Source organism: Maniola jurtina, chromosome 4 (assembly GCF_905333055.1).
Source record: "Maniola jurtina chromosome 4, ilManJurt1.1, whole genome shotgun sequence".
Classification (NCBI taxonomy): Eukaryota; Metazoa; Arthropoda; class Insecta; order Lepidoptera; family Nymphalidae; genus Maniola; species Maniola jurtina.
In genome coordinates, this window is record NC_060032.1 from 8,253,797 (window position 1) to 8,269,512 (window position 15,716).

Genomic DNA, 15,716 nt, shown 5'->3' on the forward strand with positions numbered 1-15,716 from the left:
GAGTAACTATTTACCCACTTTATAATAATTCCCGTGCCTATATTATGTCTATGGGCCCGTGTCTATGGGTACGTCTACATTATTCATTTCCTACCGACTACCGTTAAGGCGCACAGTGCATCCGAATAAAAGGTAAAATTTCATAGTGAAGGTAAAACAGCATGGTAAAACAGCTAGGTATCTAATACCAATCATGAAATTGAAGAGTTAGTTCACTTCCGATACATACTTCAAGCAAGTACCTACCTAATTACTACTTATAAATGTACAAATTTCTGACTCTAATCACGTGGTTTATGGAATATCAAAATCCACCAGTAGCGAAGCCGGGGCGAGTCTTTAGTTTCAAATAAGTGGTCCTTGAAAATAACATCCAAATACATAATTTATAATCTACCCCCTTTTGCAATAAATATTCCTTGCAATAATAATATGATCAGTGTTGCCAGTGGGATCCATTTTATCATATTTTTATTCAATGTTTTTTTTTTCCGTTACTTTAGTTTTTTGTTGTTTATGTTATTTTATTTCTCTTTTGTTTCTGTTATTTATTGATTTTGTTGTTGATGTTATTTTATTTTTTGTTCTTTCTGTGTTTCTGTTATTTTTTCTGTTGTTTTTGTTATTTTATTTTTTAAAAATAGGATAAAATGTGAAAAATAAATAAATGAGAGAAAACAACATGATCAGTAAGCCCTCCCTGTATAAGACAGTTGCCGGGTAATGTATTCACCCTATTATCTATATCTAATTATGAATATCGATTTTTTTATGACGGTACTTTTAATCCCCTTGCTGTTATTATAAAAGACAAGTTCATCGGTCCAAAGATCGAGTAGCCTCCGCACCGCCTTGGCATCCCCGCCGGAGATTGGTTATAGCAAACTAAAGACTGGAGTAGTTCGTGAAGCGATTTTCTTCAGTATTTTTGGTATTAACCATCTCGGGGCGACCTATCCACCTGTAACCCTTTTTTTTTTAGTGAGTCCTAAAGAAAGAATTTGTTTGAACACCATAAAATATCCCGGACTAAAATATTTTTTTATAAAATTTTAATACAGTAATTTAGAGCTAAAACATAATATTAAAAATAATTTAATATCTCTGTTATCTTCTGCAAGAGGGTCTTTCGCTTTTTGTATACTCGTGTGTGCTAATTGTTTTTAACTAGTGTTATTCTGTTCTAAAGGTTAACACATAAATAAGCCATAAACAGACATGGCAATCACAAGCATGGACCCCGGACCTGGTGTAGCCGCTTTGCAAGCGTGGGGCGGACAGGCCATGGCGTACGGCAGCAATGAAACTGTCGTCGACAGAGTACCTCCAGACATGCTGCACCTCATCGACCCACACTGGTAAACAAATGTTACATATTTTAGAGCGGTCATGTAAACAGCCAAAACAAATTATGGCCTGAGTGTACTACATTTACATTAGGGTTAGGTATTATGTCTTTCGGTTCTTAAAATCTCAGAAATTAACTCAGTATAAGTAGTTTCTTGACAATAGTATTGGGAATTAAGAGGATTTAAAAGTATAACTTTTAGTATTTAACATTATGGTTCCAAAAGTATTCTGTTTTTTTTAAATTTATCATACTACCTACTCAAATATGTGTGTTAATTTTTATAGGTATCAGTTCCCACCAATGAACCCGCTATGGCATGGCTTACTCGGTTTCGTGATCGCAGTTCTAGGCTTCATCTCCATTGCAGGCAACGGAATGGTCGTATACATCTTCACAACCACAAAGGTTTGCATTGCTCCAATTTGAACATACGATTCGTGAAGATATCTTATTCTAATTAAGAACAATTTCTTATTTCAGACTCTCAAAACACCATCGAACATCCTCGTAGTGAACTTAGCGTTTTCCGACTTCCTTATGATGACAGTAATGTCGCCTCCCATGGTGGTAAATTGTTTCTATGAAACGTGGGTGTTTGGTAAGTAAAATAATAAATAATTAAAACCCATGTCGAATTTTACATCATCGAACAAATGGAGACATATTTTTAAAATCCTTAAAGATGACAGAATATTTTGTTCTCTTAGCGCTTCGTTCGGAATCGATTGGCTTGAAGCGATTCACAATCTCTATTTGAATTTTCCTTTTTATTAGGACCCTTGGCATGCCAACTATACGCTTGTGCGGGTTCATTATTCGGCTGTGGATCCATCTGGACGATGACGATGATCGCTTTCGACCGCTACAATGTAATCGTAAAGGGCATCGCCGCAAAGCCAATGACAATCAATGGTGCATTGCTACGAGTTATGGCTATCTGGGTCTTCTCATTGGCATGGACAGTAGCACCTATGTTCGGATGGGGCAGGTTAGAAAATTTCATATTTAATATGTTCACAGAATTCTTTATATCACGCCTTTACATTTTCTAAAGTTAGGTACTGTATCTATAGTCTTTATAGAGTGCATCCCTAGTACCTACTCATCCTATTAAAAAATTGTTTCTTTAAAATTCCAAATCTCTATTTCCACCTGTATTGCCTGTGTGTTTGTCAGTCAGTCACTGTGCTGTTTATACATGTGTATGGAAGAAACACCTTATTGCAGATAGTTATTATTTTAGTTGTAAGCATGCACTCCAAGGTATTTCGATTTTATGGTTGCACCTGTAAAAGTGGTATTGTTACTGGATTTGGGTAGAATAAAATGATTTTTTTTTTCGTTATAGATATGTACCAGAGGGCAATATGACCGCATGTGGAACCGACTACTTCGACAAATCTTGGGCGAACCGCAGCTACATCTTGATCTACTCGATTTTCGTCTACTACACGCCTCTCCTTCTCATCATCTATTCTTACTTCTTCATTGTTCAGGTCTGATAACGTTTGGTTTTAAAAAAAATAGATATTTTAAAATATCAATTGCAAGGTATTTTGTTGAACAAAGGCTTTGTTTTAATCGGTCGGTTTTAATATGTATGTAAGTAACTATGTAGATTTGTGTTTATGTCTGTTCCACAGTAGCGCCTAAACTACAGAACTACTTTGTTATTGTTTCGAGTGGGTGGAATATCAAATGAAAGAGAAAAAAATTCTTAGTTCATAAATGTAATCTACCTAGTATACCTAATGATAAAATACGCCGGGCGACAGAAAATCAATTTTACTATATCTATCGCTATCTATCGGCAGTTGACGGGTAGTAGTCGGGTTTTAGGGCTGTTTAACTTCATCTTGTTTGATTTTCGAAACCAGGCTGTAGCAGCTCACGAGAAAGCGATGAGGGAGCAGGCAAAAAAAATGAATGTGGCATCTCTTAGGTCATCGGACCAGGCGAACACGAGCGCTGAATGCAAACTGGCTAAGGTAAGTAGAAACATAACAACACATTTTAAACGACTTCTAAGTTCACAAGACGAAGCAAGACATTTGATATTTCGAACAACCGGTCAAGTGCAAGTCAGGCTTTGCTCTGTTAGTGTTCCGTACATGTTTTGAAATTATTTTCAATTCATATTGGGTCTATGAAATATTTCTTGTCCGAGCTAGAATATCGCAATAAACCGTTAAAAGAAAAATCCAAAAAGTGCTAAAAAATGTTTGTTTCGGTCACAGCTTACAAACTGTTTCATAAATCGTTGTTTTCAGTATTTGTTGTTTAAAATATACAATATATAACATAATACATATACCGAAATTTCATATCACTAACTAACTAGTTTAGTTTTTGAGATAGCTCCCGTCACATAAATGGTCTAAAATATTTTAATCTTGATTCGATTGACAAATTTAAGATAAAAAATAAATAAAAATATATTCGTTCTGTATACAATAATACCTACCCGACATGCTAGAGTAAGAAAAAATATTTTTTTCCGGCTCCTTTTTATGTATGTATGAGAGCATCCCTGAAAATAATTTAATTGAATTTCCAATTTAGGTAATATTTGGTTTTGGGTCAACGTTCTACTTACATACACCAAATACTAAAATAAATAAATACTTAAATTTCTGATTAATAACTCATTTCGTCTACGAGCTAGAGAGCTGTGACCGGCGGACAGACAGACAGACAGACTGTAGAGTGACATTAATAGGGCTCCGTTTTAAGTTTTTATCCTTTGGGTATGGACCCCTAAAAACGACCAAGAAGGTTACCTAAATAATTTCGTATACCACGTAGCGATCATGTCCTTCGAATTATGCTTGAATTCATGTGAGTTACATGTTTTAGGTGGCATTAATGACCATCTCACTATGGTTCATGGCGTGGACACCTTACCTAGTCATCAACTACGCCGGTATCTTCGAGACCATGACGATCAGCCCCCTCGTGACCATCTGGGGGTCTGTCTTCGCCAAGGCTAATGCCGTCTACAATCCTATTGTATACGGCATAAGGTTAGTGGGCCAAAACAAAAAAGAAAGATGGGGGAAAGATAAAACGGCTTTACCTAATATTTACCATCAAAAAACATATTTGTGTTGGGATGTCCAAAAATTGGCTGCACTCAACAATAATTATTGCTATCTAATAAAAAATATTGCAATGGCGGAAGCATATTATTCGAAGACAGTTAGCTAACTTTGGACCGAGTACTTAAATCTTTTTTTCTATCTCTCTCCTATCTGCAATCAGTCCTTGGACTATAAACAAATTTGGGATTGAGTAATTAAATGATGAAAAAAAATGTTAACTGATTTCAAAGCTGCTAGATATGATAGGATAGGTATAAATGTAATTACAATTATCTACTATCGAGGCCTGCGGAAGTTCATAAGAGAGACAGCTGTCGGTTGATGACGACGATTGAAAATTTATTAACTAACTAAGTACCTATAGTGGAAAATCGAGAGAAATCAGCAAATGAACACAACACTGACACATAATACAATGCTTGCAGCCACCCGAAATACCGCGCAGCGCTGTACGCGCGGTTCCCGGCGCTGGCGTGCCAGCCCGAGCCCGCGGCCGACACGGGCTCCGTGGCGTCGGCGGCCACGGCCACCGAAGAGAAGCCCTCGGCGTGAACGACCCCGCTCCACCTGCCGACGATTCTGCCAACGCGATCTTTATTATTTTTATACGTGAAACATTATTGTACAAAGTTAATAACTTGAGCACAGAACGCGAGCTGCCGAAGTATTCAGGCCTTTGCCTTTAGCCTTTGTAGATATCATCCTGCATATTTTCCGTTCGCGTTGTGTGCTTCGAGTTGAACGTTGCACACATTTATGCCTTTGTTTGTAAACATTGGCCGGCGGCATAAAAAATACAAAAAAAGTGAAGGGAATCATGTCGCTAGGCCGCCCCAGAAACCATGAGACTGCTCCCATTAGTACCTAATACGTAACGCAATGAAATCTAAATGACGAAAAAGACGCTTTGTATCTTGGACAAATAAAGTTAACGACAGGCAAAGTGGTTTATGACCACATACACAAGACTTATTATTTCAATCTCCTATAAATCTCCTAATACAGCCGTTAATTAGGTTGGTACAGGTAGTTCACTTTGGTATGGGACATAGGTGTCTACAGATATCTAGTACGTCTAGATAATTTTTGACGTAAAAATAAATAAAATCGTAAAAAGACAAAAGAACCTGGCTTTGGGAGCTCTGTTGATGATAATAATGTAGTAGTCATTGATTTGATATATTAATCGAATGTATTATTTCATAACAACCCTTTTAAAAGACATTCTCTTTGATGTTGCTTAGCAACGAGAAATATACACATTAGCGCAATCACAATATGTCAGACATTGTTGGCAAAATTCCTATAAAATCAAATACTCGGACAGGGAGATGTGATAATATAATATCAGTGCCTGTAATCAAGTGACAATAAATTAAAATTTACTGTTTATCATTTACATTTTGAAAAAAACAATTAGAAAATAAATAGAGAATCAGTTATGGCTTGTAAAACATCATTCGAACTTCACCACAATTTTCCAAAACTAGCAGAAGAAACTGGATTCACATTTAACTTACATAAGCCACGAGTTCATATTAATTGGAACAAAATAAGTAAGTTAATGCTTCATTCATAGTTAACTAGAGGATGTCTGCGACTTCGTCCGCGTGGATTCAGGTTTTTAAAGATCCCGTGGGAACTGTTTGATTTTCCAGGATAAAAAGTTGCCTACGTCAATTACAGGGACGCAAGCTACCTCGTTACCAAACATACAAATTGGTTAAGCGGATGGGTCTTTAGGAATCCCGTGGAAACAATTTAATTTTCCGGGATAAAAAGTAGCATATGTCCGTCCCCGGGATATAAGCTAACTCTGTACCAAATTTCGTCAGAATCGGTTAAACTGTTGGGCCGTGAAAAGGTAGCAGACAGACACACTTTTGCATTTATAATATTAGTATGGAGAATTAATATGTAGGATTGAAGTTTCTTTTTGATTTTCAACATAAGCTTCTTTTTCCAGAACTTATCGACATTGAACATTTAATAAGAGACAGAAAATTTGTTTTGGTTGAACAACACATCAATGATGTAAGGCCTTTTGTACCTAATTACTCTTTTTTATTTTATTTACTTTTTAGAACAATTAAATAAAATAGTTCGATGAGATGCCGTTTCAGGCCAAATTAATAATTATTATTTATTTGTAAAGTTGGATTAGGTAAATATTTACAACAATGTATTGAATTCTTCTATGATTGAGCAGAATTCAGTAGATATTTAAATGTTGACGTTACATTTTGTTAATAGATTTTAGATTGTGTGCTTGAATCAGAATTTGATGTGAGGATTCTTGATGAAGGTGTTTTGAAGATATTTCGTTTAGCACAACTGGCAGTCGAGTATCAGCAGTTTTGTCGACATTACCTGGACCGTAGTGTTTTTATTCTTAAAGAAGAAGTTACTAATTTGCTACAGGTAGGTACTCGATAGGAAACCTTTTTAGTGCTTTCAAATTTAAATTAGGTACCGTAAATATAACTGCAAGAATTGTACCTACCCTTCTTCTGGTGGCTAACATTCTCATTAAATTTTTACTCAGGAGCTTGATGAAACAAAACAAAAACTCAGGGAAAAAGAAGAGGAAAACAGAAAATTAAAACGAAAATCAAAACATTCCATTCGGACCCCTTTACCTTATGGCAATGAGAATATAGCTTCAATGATTTTGAAAACACTAAATCAGAATAAAGGAGAATTATTTGCGTCTACGTCACAAATAGATTCAATGCAATACAATAAATGTAATTATTGTGAAAAGGTGTTTTTGAATCAACTTTATTTAAAAAGTCATATATCCAGACGACATGCTAATGTTCTTGAAATACCCCAAAGAGATACGACTGAAGGAGAGGTAAATAATGGCACCAATACAAAATTAGCTAACGAAGTTGATGAGCTAAAAACGAAGCTAAAACAAATGGAAGATCTCATTGCAAGCAAATACAATCATGACACCCAAACCTCTATTGATGAGATTTCGCAGCTGCCTACTGCTAAAAATGATGAAGTTATTAGTGATAACAAACGCACAAAGGAATTGAAAGACGCTGAAGTTTCAACGAACGAGGATGGTTATATACTTGATAAAATTGAGGAATGGAAGAATGAAGTACATCAAAAATACAACGAAGAACTGAGTTTATTGCGAAAACAAATAATAGAAATCATGAGTACTAAAGAAAAACAAGATAGCACGTCTGTGCATACTGATATAAATATGATGGAGCAATTACATGCTACTATAAAACAGCAAGGAAGTGAAATATTAGTATTGAAACAAGAACTAGTTAAAGAAAAAAGTAGTGAAAAAGAAAAACGAACGAAAATTGAAGAGCAAATGGAGTTTTGGATTAAACGAGCTGAAATGCAATCTAACGAATGTAAATCATTGTTACAAAAGCTAAACGATGTTGCAAATGAGGCACGAGAATTTCAACTTAAGGCAAGCACAGAGAACGAAAGAGCGAATCGGTTAGAAAAATTGTTACAGAATCAACTTAACAAAATATCACCAAAACAATCAGATATGGTAAATGAACAAAATGTAAGCTGATCACTAATCTATATTATTCTATTCAACATATTGTTTTGGATTTTAAATATGTATCTACCTACTTATTAGTGTAAAATTCCTACCTACCAATTATTATAATTTTTTCGTTACTAGATGATGCCTGCTACTTCATCCATGTAAATTTAGATTTGCAGAAAATGCCGTGGGGTGTTTTCCGGAGTAAAAAGTAACCCATTAATTTGACAAAATTTAGTACAGCCAATATTGCTAGTTACAACTTACTACGTACAAAGGCAGCTTGCTTTTCGTCAAACTCGGTTAACGGTTTAAGATGTAAACAGCAACAAACAGACACACTTTCTCGTTTGTAGTATAAGTGACTATGAATTAATTATTTTGAACATGATATTAAAACAGCAATGTTACTACAGGTTTCAAAACAGATTAAAGAGGCCCATACAAAAAGAGAATTGAAGACTACAAAAGACGTGCAAATAAAACCAACGGCAGACTTTATGACTCTGAAAAAGCTGCAGCAAAAAGCACAAGAACTACTAAATATCGATCAAACAACCACTTCTGACAGTTCGAGTGCAAATGAAGACATTGACAGAATTGAACAGGCAAAAAAAAGATCAGAACATGAAGCTGACGTTAAAAAGAAAAAAATACATGAAAAAGTAAATAACAAAGATATCGCCAAACCTAAGTCTAAAACTACTTTACAGAATTTAGATCAAGTGGAACCAGTTAAAAGTAAATATATGGAAAAGAAACAATTAAATATTAAATCTAAATCCGCAGTAAATACAACATCGAAGAGAGGAAACGGCTACGTTTATGTTCCCGGCAGGTACCCAGTTAATTTATCCAACCTATATTTATATTTTACTTAAGTGCATACCTACTAACTAGATAATAAATTATTGATAAAGTGTTTTCAAATAATAAAGTCCAACCTTTTACAGTCCACTAAAAATTGTAAGAGCAAAAATAACTGAAGAGGTTAATCATCGCTTAGTTTCTCTCGGAGTGGATCCGCTTAGCAGCAGATTGCCCCAACACATATTTCAGAAACAACGGAAGCTATTGCAAGAGCAACAAGAGAGCAAATCTAAGGTTACCTATTTATATTGTTTTGACAATTAATAAATTACCTACGACTGTGTGTAATTTTTAACGTTTTAACGCTTTTTTCAGAAATGGCCTTCACGTGAAAAGGTACTGCATTCTATAATGTGCCATTTGGATCAAAATACAAGCAGTACAAACTCGATTCAACGAAATGATTACTTCTCGCCAAATAAGTCTCACAAAAGTTTCAGTCTCTCTTCAGTTTTATCAAATGTCAAAACGAAGGCTTTATCACTAGTTAAATCTAATGAGCCGAGTATTAAACCAAATAAGACGTACGATGACGTAGCAAAAAAAGCAATGGCTTTGCTGAAAACTCCGCCAGGGTCTGCTCAATCTAGCCCTTTATTACTACGTCGTACTAATATTGATTCACCTGAAAAAAAGCCTTATGTTTTGAAAAGTAAGAATGCTCGATACCAGTCTTCTAAAATAAAAACAAAGAACGAGCCAGCAGAGACTAATCAAATTACTGATTCTAGTAACGAAAATTATTCTGAAAATGATGAGCAGGATAAATATCAGCAGTCATCAAAAACTGGCAAGGACCTCTTCGTATCTCCTGAACATCATTCTATAGATAATATCGATAGCCGTAACTCTGCCAGTCAAAAACGGAATTTCCTCCACGAAAATGGATTGAAATCAGAAGCAATAAATGTAACCACAAAAACATTTTTAGATAGTAAAGACAATAGCAGTGACGACGTTGAATCTATAGTTGATATTACATCACCAAGAAAATTTACATCTGAGGAAAATCTCAATAATCCCAAACAAACAAAGGGAGTTTTAAAAAATGCATCTTCTTCGTCTTCCCTTAATAAGAAGAAGGTTTTGTTTGATATGGATGCGATACAAATGAAGTCAGTGAGTGCATCTCCATCGCAAAGTATAACAGAGAAAAGTGACAGTAACGAAAAGAAATATGAAACGGGTATAGTTAATTTAGATACTGAGGAATGGGATATATCAAGGTAAGTTAAAACATAAAAGTCAAAATAACTTGTAAGTAATGAGCATCCATAAATTGAACAACAATGGTTAGGTAAAGGTGCTAGCAATTACTGGCAAATTATTTACTTAATAATTTTATTGGTCCAGATGAAAAATCTTCGTTTTGTGTCTTGAATTGGCCTAGTCAAAGAGTGATCTAGTTCCGTAATGAAGGTAAAATTACGACACAATTAGATTATAATGATTTTAATTTTTTTACAGCATAGAAAACGAACCTGTAAGAACTATCGGAATCAAGACTCATAGTTTTTCCCATACAAGCCCAAAAATTGCTGAATTAAAAAAAACAATAGAATCACAACTAACACGACGCAATCCAACGCTTTCCACGGCGCTAGTAGGAGGAGTTGATGTTTTAGCTGCTCCAATACAAAAAGCAGCAAGCCATGGAGGCAGTAACACTAGTCTCGGCAGTTCGATCCTAGACGATACAGACAGCGGACTTCTCGATCAAAAGACAGTCGTCAAACCAAGGGCAGCATTTGAAAAAGACGACAGCGAAATAGAAACATCAGATTTAATTGATAATAAAATAGTGAATAAGAAATATTGAAATCATTGGCTAGGCGGATAAGCAAAATATAATACCTGAATAACATAATTAAGTGAAATACACTAGGTACATGCTTATTAATTGAAGCTATTGCTTAATATACATATTATAAAAATAGCTACTTACATCTTTTATTTATTATCCAAATATCTATCTCATATTTTCTAGATATAGTAGCCCGTTCGGCCATGACTGCCTAGGGCGCTCAAATTTGGGTCGGGGGTTGGCATGGCGAGGCAACGTTATACTGAATTTCGTCAAAATCGGTTATGGGAATGGTCATGGGCATTAATAAGATACCTACCTACCAGACAAAAAGACGCACACTTTCACATTTTTAATACTAATAGTATTAGTATGGATTAGGTAAAAGCGCGCGTTACCTGGCCCCAACTTTGGCGGTCATTTTTTTTAACGGTTGTTTTTCCAAAAACTGTCAAGAAACTTACGATTTTAAACTACAGTGCGACAAGGATCTTTTGGCGCGTGGCCAAAATGGGAACTAACGCCGCCATCTTGTGAAGTAGCACGCTGCCACAGTTTGTGTGGAGTTGCTAGGTATTCTAATAAAAAAATCTGAAATTCATTGTTTTTTTTTAATATTAGACCCATTCCATATACATTAACATAACGATATAGGTAGGTACTGTTAATAGATACAGCATAAATGTGTCTGCATCTTATAAAATATTTCGCACTGCGTAAATATAAAAGTTGAGCAGATAAACACGATAGATTGCAAGTCCATGGCCTATCAATTGTTTTTATTTTCTTTTCTCGATTTGGAAACGGATTTCCCATTTTTTGTTCCAGTTGAAATTAGATAAAACTGCCTCGGTTTCAACATTGACATTTTCAATATTGAAAATGTTTAATTTACATGTCGGTCATTTAGAAATTATTATTTGCTGTTATAGTGGCGATAGATTTTAAATGTAGAAACAACTAGCTATTACGGTTCATGAGATGTATAGGCCGCGCCACTGACAAACAGACGGACAGCGGATGCTTAGTAATAGGACGTAATACACTAAATAAGTATGTAACTCTAAATAATGACAGTTCCAGTTTTTAGCAACTAGCATGACTACAGAAACACTACCTTATGCACACTTGCACAGTTTTTTCTAGTTATATTGTAATATAATAATTATATCAAACAAATTTTGTTACCAATTATGATACCTAACTAATTACGAACTTAATGATGGTCTTCTTATAATTGAGATGTAAAGCAATTAAAATTAAAAATCAGCATGGATTTTATAACTTTTATTGATGTTATGTTTAAATTTATGTCTCCTTCTTTGTTTCTGTCTTGCCACCACGGATTCTTCCGGTTCTGCGGGCAGCGATAAGACCAACCTTGCGACCAGCAGATGTACCTCTCTTGACAGTGGAAGCCTTACCTGGGGAGTGAAGGGCATGATAAATGAATAGTTCATGTAAAGTCAACAACCACTGACATGGTTCTTCTCCTTGGAGTCTCATGGGAGACTATCCGCTAATACATTTGTTAACCAGATGTTATCAAGCACTCCACTACACAAGCTCCTCCTATTTCTTAAACAGGCATGCACTTGCCTGCTATCAAACCAAATAGGTGATGACTGATGATGCATGCAGCCTAAGGTAGAATGCGCCTGCCTAGTGCCTAGTAGGTGCTTATTCACTTTTCTTTTGAAGGTACCACAATATTACAATAAGGATAAAAAGCAGGGGGGAGAAAGTGAATATAAGAAGCACAAAGCGTTAACCACTAGGCTATCACTGCTCCTTTTTTCAAAGACAATTCAATTTGCTGTTATGTGTAATTGAATTTGATGAATGATCACTCACCTATGTGTTGATGGTTACCACCACCGTGAGGATGCTCCACAGGGTTCATGGACACACCACGCACGTATGGCCAGCAGTTACGTTTGACCTTGTACTTGTGATACGCACGACCAGCCTTGAGGATAGGCTTGTCAATACGTCCACCACCAGCAACTATGCCTGTAAAATTGTTAACCTAAGTCAAAGTTCATAAACTTATATTGATCAATGGTAGAGTAAAATTTTAAACATCAGAAAGAGCCTCTGTGTAATCATAGAAGATTCAGAGTAGGTAAAAGTAAAGATCATCATTACCAAAATCCATTACCCATACATATTAATACTACTTTTTGTCCCAGAAAATCAAAGAGTTTCCATGGGATTTTCAAAAAACTGAAATGCACGCAAATGGAGGGCATCTTCTAGCTTAGTTATAAATTATAATATGTCATAATAACTTAATAACAATAGAAATTAATATTTAATAAAACATGAGCGGATTATCTAGGTTAAAGCAATTTTTTAAGTAATCCACATAATAAATAGCAAAAATTATTGTCCTATTAAAAAATTTCAAGAACATTTCTTTGTTGTAAACAGTTTTACTTACTAGATGGTGCCCGTAGCTTCGCCTGTGTGGATAGGTCAAATAGTTATATCAAAATTACAGAAAGACACTTCATTTTTATTTATTAGTAAGTATAGATTCTGTTTTACATATTTATTGTATTTTTACTTACCAACCATCCCTCTGTTGCTAGAGGGCAGAACTTTCTTGGCACCAGAAGGTAGCTTGACCCTTGTCCGTTTGGCGTCAGGGTTGTGGCCAATGACGGTGGCAAAGTTCCCAGAGGCGCGAGCCAGCCGACCCCTGTCACCCATCTTTTCTTCCAGGTTGCAGACAATAGTACCCTCAGGCATAGCTCCCACTGGCATCACATTTCCTAAGCAAACATCAGATATTTAATACATAACTAGTTTTATCACCACCCTACAAAGTGATAGTGATTTGTGGACATAGCCACCAGTGTCTAAGCTCATGTGCATGGGGTTCAAGTCGGGATTTCAGACTCAACAAGATTTTAAACTCGTCTTCCTCTCCACTTGTGTGAGCGCTTCCTTGCATGTGTGTTAAATCAAATTTCCTTGCAGTACACTATTACAACACTATATTTTACAATACCAGTCCCACCATCTCTATCTTTGCTGTACCTATTCTTCTTAATTCACAACTTATCCCACTGAGAAATAAGGAGCTTCCCTGTCAACTTTTTATCTTTTCTTTTTATTTCTTATGTTTCACTTATCTTTTTTTTCTGCTTGTTACATTTTTTTGGTAAAAATAGAAAAATAACATGGGAATGGCTTATGGGCTTTTGCTGAAAAAATACTGGTAGCCAAGCCAGAAACTTTTTACCTAGTTTCAATAAATACTTACCAACTTCAAGTGTAGCTTTTTTCCCACAATATACAAATTGGCCTGTGTAAAGACCCTCAGGTGAAATGAAAAGCTCCTTTCGTGTCTTGAACTTGTATGGGTCACGGAAGTGCACCACGGCCAATGGGGCACCTCTGCCAGGGTCATGAATGATGTCCTGAAAACAACCCATTTCACAATAATTTGTATCTAACATTATTCTAATCCTAAACCAAACTAGAAATCACTACGAAAAGATAAAACTGCCTTTTTTCTATCCTGGAAAATTAAAGACTTCCCACAGTTTTTCAAAAACCTACATCCACACCAATGAAGTCACAATCCTACTTAACTGCAGAATAACAATAATTGGAACCAATTTATGACTCAATTCGTGGATTAGTGATTATGATAACAAGATTTGATCCTTCAAAACAGCTTGTAAATGAAGAAGCGAGCAAATCAAGTCTGTATTCAGTGATGGAAATTATTAACTTTGAACTCAATTTCAGTACAGTTTCAGGTCATTTTGCTTTGAAATGAGTTCAGATTTGTATTTAGTAGGCCACCAAAGTCACGAGTCATATAAAATTATATCTTGATCAAAAGTGTACACTGTTTTTTTCACCAGCTCTTCAAATATAATACTTTGGTACATCAGAAAGAGCCTCTGTGTAATCATAAAAGATTCAGAGTAGGTAAGTAAAGGTCATCATTACCAAAGCTTTACAAAAAAGTTAGTTTCAATTCTAGCAATTCATAATAAAGAAATGACCATAGTTAAATAGAAAACGACCAATCATTAATTCTAACTTTTAATATAGATACAAAGGTTTCAAATTCAAAGATTTTCTAATATTAGTTGCAAATTCTTTGACTAGTGTTTATTAAATGAATGGATGGAAAATAGTATTACGTATATAGGATATCACACCAATTTCAGGAGTCTAGTCAACGATAAAGTATTTAACTCATATATTTAGGCAAAATTTGGCTCGTTTTTTAAATAACTATGATCATTTGGGCCACGATTACAAGTCATATAAGCACGGTCTCACCTTTACAACCCCTTTAATGTAACCATGACGTTCTGCATAATCCAAGGAACGGAGTTTAGGGGCTCCTTTCCTCTTCTTAGTATGAGACACGAAGACTGAACCGGCACCTTTTCGCTGAGCCCGAATCACACGACCCATTGTCACGTCCCGTTAACCCTCACTGTAAACATGTTACACTTTATTGCACGAAATAATACCATTGTCTGCTTAGTCAGGTTAATCCAAACTTTATTTTAAAGAATTTGAATAAAAAACAACGAAATAAATCGTGATAACTTCGGATGTAAAAATTATACCATCTATTTACGTACATTTTCAATGAGGGAAATTTCAGAAAGAAAAAGAAACTTCAAAATCAAAAGTTCAAACTGACAACCCTATCAACTGACAACGAAATGCACACAAAGAGAATTTTTTTTCTGGACTTCGTCTGTGATGGTGTTTGCTGTCGCACGTGCTGTGCTTGTTTGGAGTGTTTTTTTTTGTTAAGAGTGGCTGGTTTTTGTGTTAGTTGGTGTTTTTTGGTGGTGGAACTGACTGGGAAGCGCTCTAAGGGGGCGCCGCGCGTATGTCGGTGGGCGCCAGCGCAGACGGAGTCCATACTTGTATAAATTCAATAACTTGAAAATATCACAAACTTGACATTGGCTAATCAGAGTAAAGCCAGATTTAAAGAAAAAAAAATTTTTTTTTCTCTCGTCTGGCTTTGCAAAGGTTAGCCAATGTCAAGTTTGTAGTTATTTGTAA

General features: G+C 35.5%; 3 protein-coding genes across 7 annotated transcripts; 2 read left to right on the top strand and 1 right to left on the bottom strand.

Moving 5' to 3' along the window:
* The first annotated feature begins 817 nt into the window (after nucleotides 1–817).
* Nucleotides 818–5,413, top strand: LOC123864239 (opsin-1-like). 3 transcript variants are annotated; one of them, XM_045904532.1, is made up of 9 exons: nucleotides 818–981; nucleotides 1,190–1,358; nucleotides 1,636–1,756; nucleotides 1,832–1,949; nucleotides 2,126–2,339; nucleotides 2,700–2,847; nucleotides 3,229–3,339; nucleotides 4,208–4,374; nucleotides 4,878–5,413. In XM_045904532.1, exons 2-9 carry the CDS (start codon nucleotides 1,219–1,221, stop codon nucleotides 5,002–5,004), a joined length of 1,146 nt encoding a protein of 381 aa, XP_045760488.1. In that variant the 5' UTR covers nucleotides 818–981; nucleotides 1,190–1,218; the 3' UTR covers nucleotides 5,005–5,413. The 3 variants fall into 3 exon arrangements, with proteins under 3 accessions (XP_045760488.1, XP_045760489.1, XP_045760490.1); XM_045904533.1 differs by having other exon boundaries at nucleotides 818–978; nucleotides 1,188–1,358; XM_045904534.1 differs by having other exon boundaries at nucleotides 822–931.
* A 121-nt stretch (nucleotides 5,414–5,534) lies between these two features.
* LOC123864233 (zinc finger protein DZIP1L) lies at nucleotides 5,535–10,818 on the top strand. 3 transcript variants are annotated; one of them, XM_045904521.1, is made up of 8 exons: nucleotides 5,535–6,008; nucleotides 6,419–6,486; nucleotides 6,706–6,873; nucleotides 6,998–8,002; nucleotides 8,404–8,825; nucleotides 8,941–9,091; nucleotides 9,173–10,083; nucleotides 10,325–10,816. In XM_045904521.1, exons 1-8 carry the CDS (start codon nucleotides 5,894–5,896, stop codon nucleotides 10,674–10,676), a joined length of 3,192 nt encoding a protein of 1,063 aa, XP_045760477.1. In that variant the 5' UTR covers nucleotides 5,535–5,893; the 3' UTR covers nucleotides 10,677–10,816. The 3 variants fall into 3 exon arrangements, with proteins under 3 accessions (XP_045760477.1, XP_045760478.1, XP_045760479.1); XM_045904522.1 differs by lacking the exon at nucleotides 6,706–6,873 and having other exon boundaries at nucleotides 10,325–10,818; XM_045904523.1 differs by lacking the exons at nucleotides 5,535–6,008; nucleotides 6,419–6,486 and adding an exon at nucleotides 6,497–6,616 and having other exon boundaries at nucleotides 10,325–10,817.
* A 1,115-nt stretch (nucleotides 10,819–11,933) lies between these two features.
* On the bottom strand, nucleotides 11,934–15,421 carry LOC123864241 (60S ribosomal protein L8). The gene is made up of 6 exons (XM_045904537.1): nucleotides 15,281–15,421; nucleotides 14,970–15,129; nucleotides 13,933–14,089; nucleotides 13,235–13,438; nucleotides 12,516–12,674; nucleotides 11,934–12,085 (listed from the first exon to the last, which is right to left on the bottom strand). The coding sequence occupies exons 2-6, from the start codon at nucleotides 15,105–15,107 to the stop codon at nucleotides 11,970–11,972; spliced, it is 774 nt and encodes a 257-aa protein (XP_045760493.1). The 5' UTR covers nucleotides 15,108–15,129; nucleotides 15,281–15,421; the 3' UTR covers nucleotides 11,934–11,969.
* Nucleotides 15,422–15,716: the final 295 nt, after the last annotated feature.

What these genes read in the sequence shown, in the direction of transcription:
- LOC123864239 (XM_045904532.1), top strand. Translation starts at nt 1,219, where the DNA reads ATGGCAATCACAAGCATGGACCCCGGACCTGGTGTAGCCGCTTTGCAA. An exon ending in CACCTCATCGACCCACACTG is followed by an intron (nt 1,359 to 1,635) that starts GTAAACAAATGT and finishes TAATTTTTATAG; the next exon opens with GTATCAGTTCCCACCAATGA. An exon ending in CCTATGTTCGGATGGGGCAG is followed by an intron (nt 2,340 to 2,699) that starts GTTAGAAAATTT and finishes TTTTCGTTATAG; the next exon opens with ATATGTACCAGAGGGCAATA.
- LOC123864241 (XM_045904537.1), bottom strand. Translation starts at nt 15,107, where the DNA reads ATGGGTCGTGTGATTCGGGCTCAGCGAAAAGGTGCCGGTTCAGTCTTC. An exon ending in AAAAGCTACACTTGAAGTTG is followed by an intron (nt 13,439 to 13,932) that starts GTAAGTATTTAT and finishes ATGTTTGCTTAG; the next exon opens with GAAATGTGATGCCAGTGGGA. An exon ending in TAGCAACAGAGGGATGGTTG is followed by an intron (nt 12,675 to 13,234) that starts GTAAGTAAAAAT and finishes ACAATTTTACAG; the next exon opens with GCATAGTTGCTGGTGGTGGA.
- LOC123864233 (XM_045904521.1), top strand. Translation starts at nt 5,894, where the DNA reads ATGGCTTGTAAAACATCATTCGAACTTCACCACAATTTTCCAAAACTA. An exon ending in TTGAACAACACATCAATGAT is followed by an intron (nt 6,487 to 6,705) that starts GTAAGGCCTTTT and finishes TTTTGTTAATAG; the next exon opens with ATTTTAGATTGTGTGCTTGA. An exon ending in AAGTTACTAATTTGCTACAG is followed by an intron (nt 6,874 to 6,997) that starts GTAGGTACTCGA and finishes ATTTTTACTCAG; the next exon opens with GAGCTTGATGAAACAAAACA.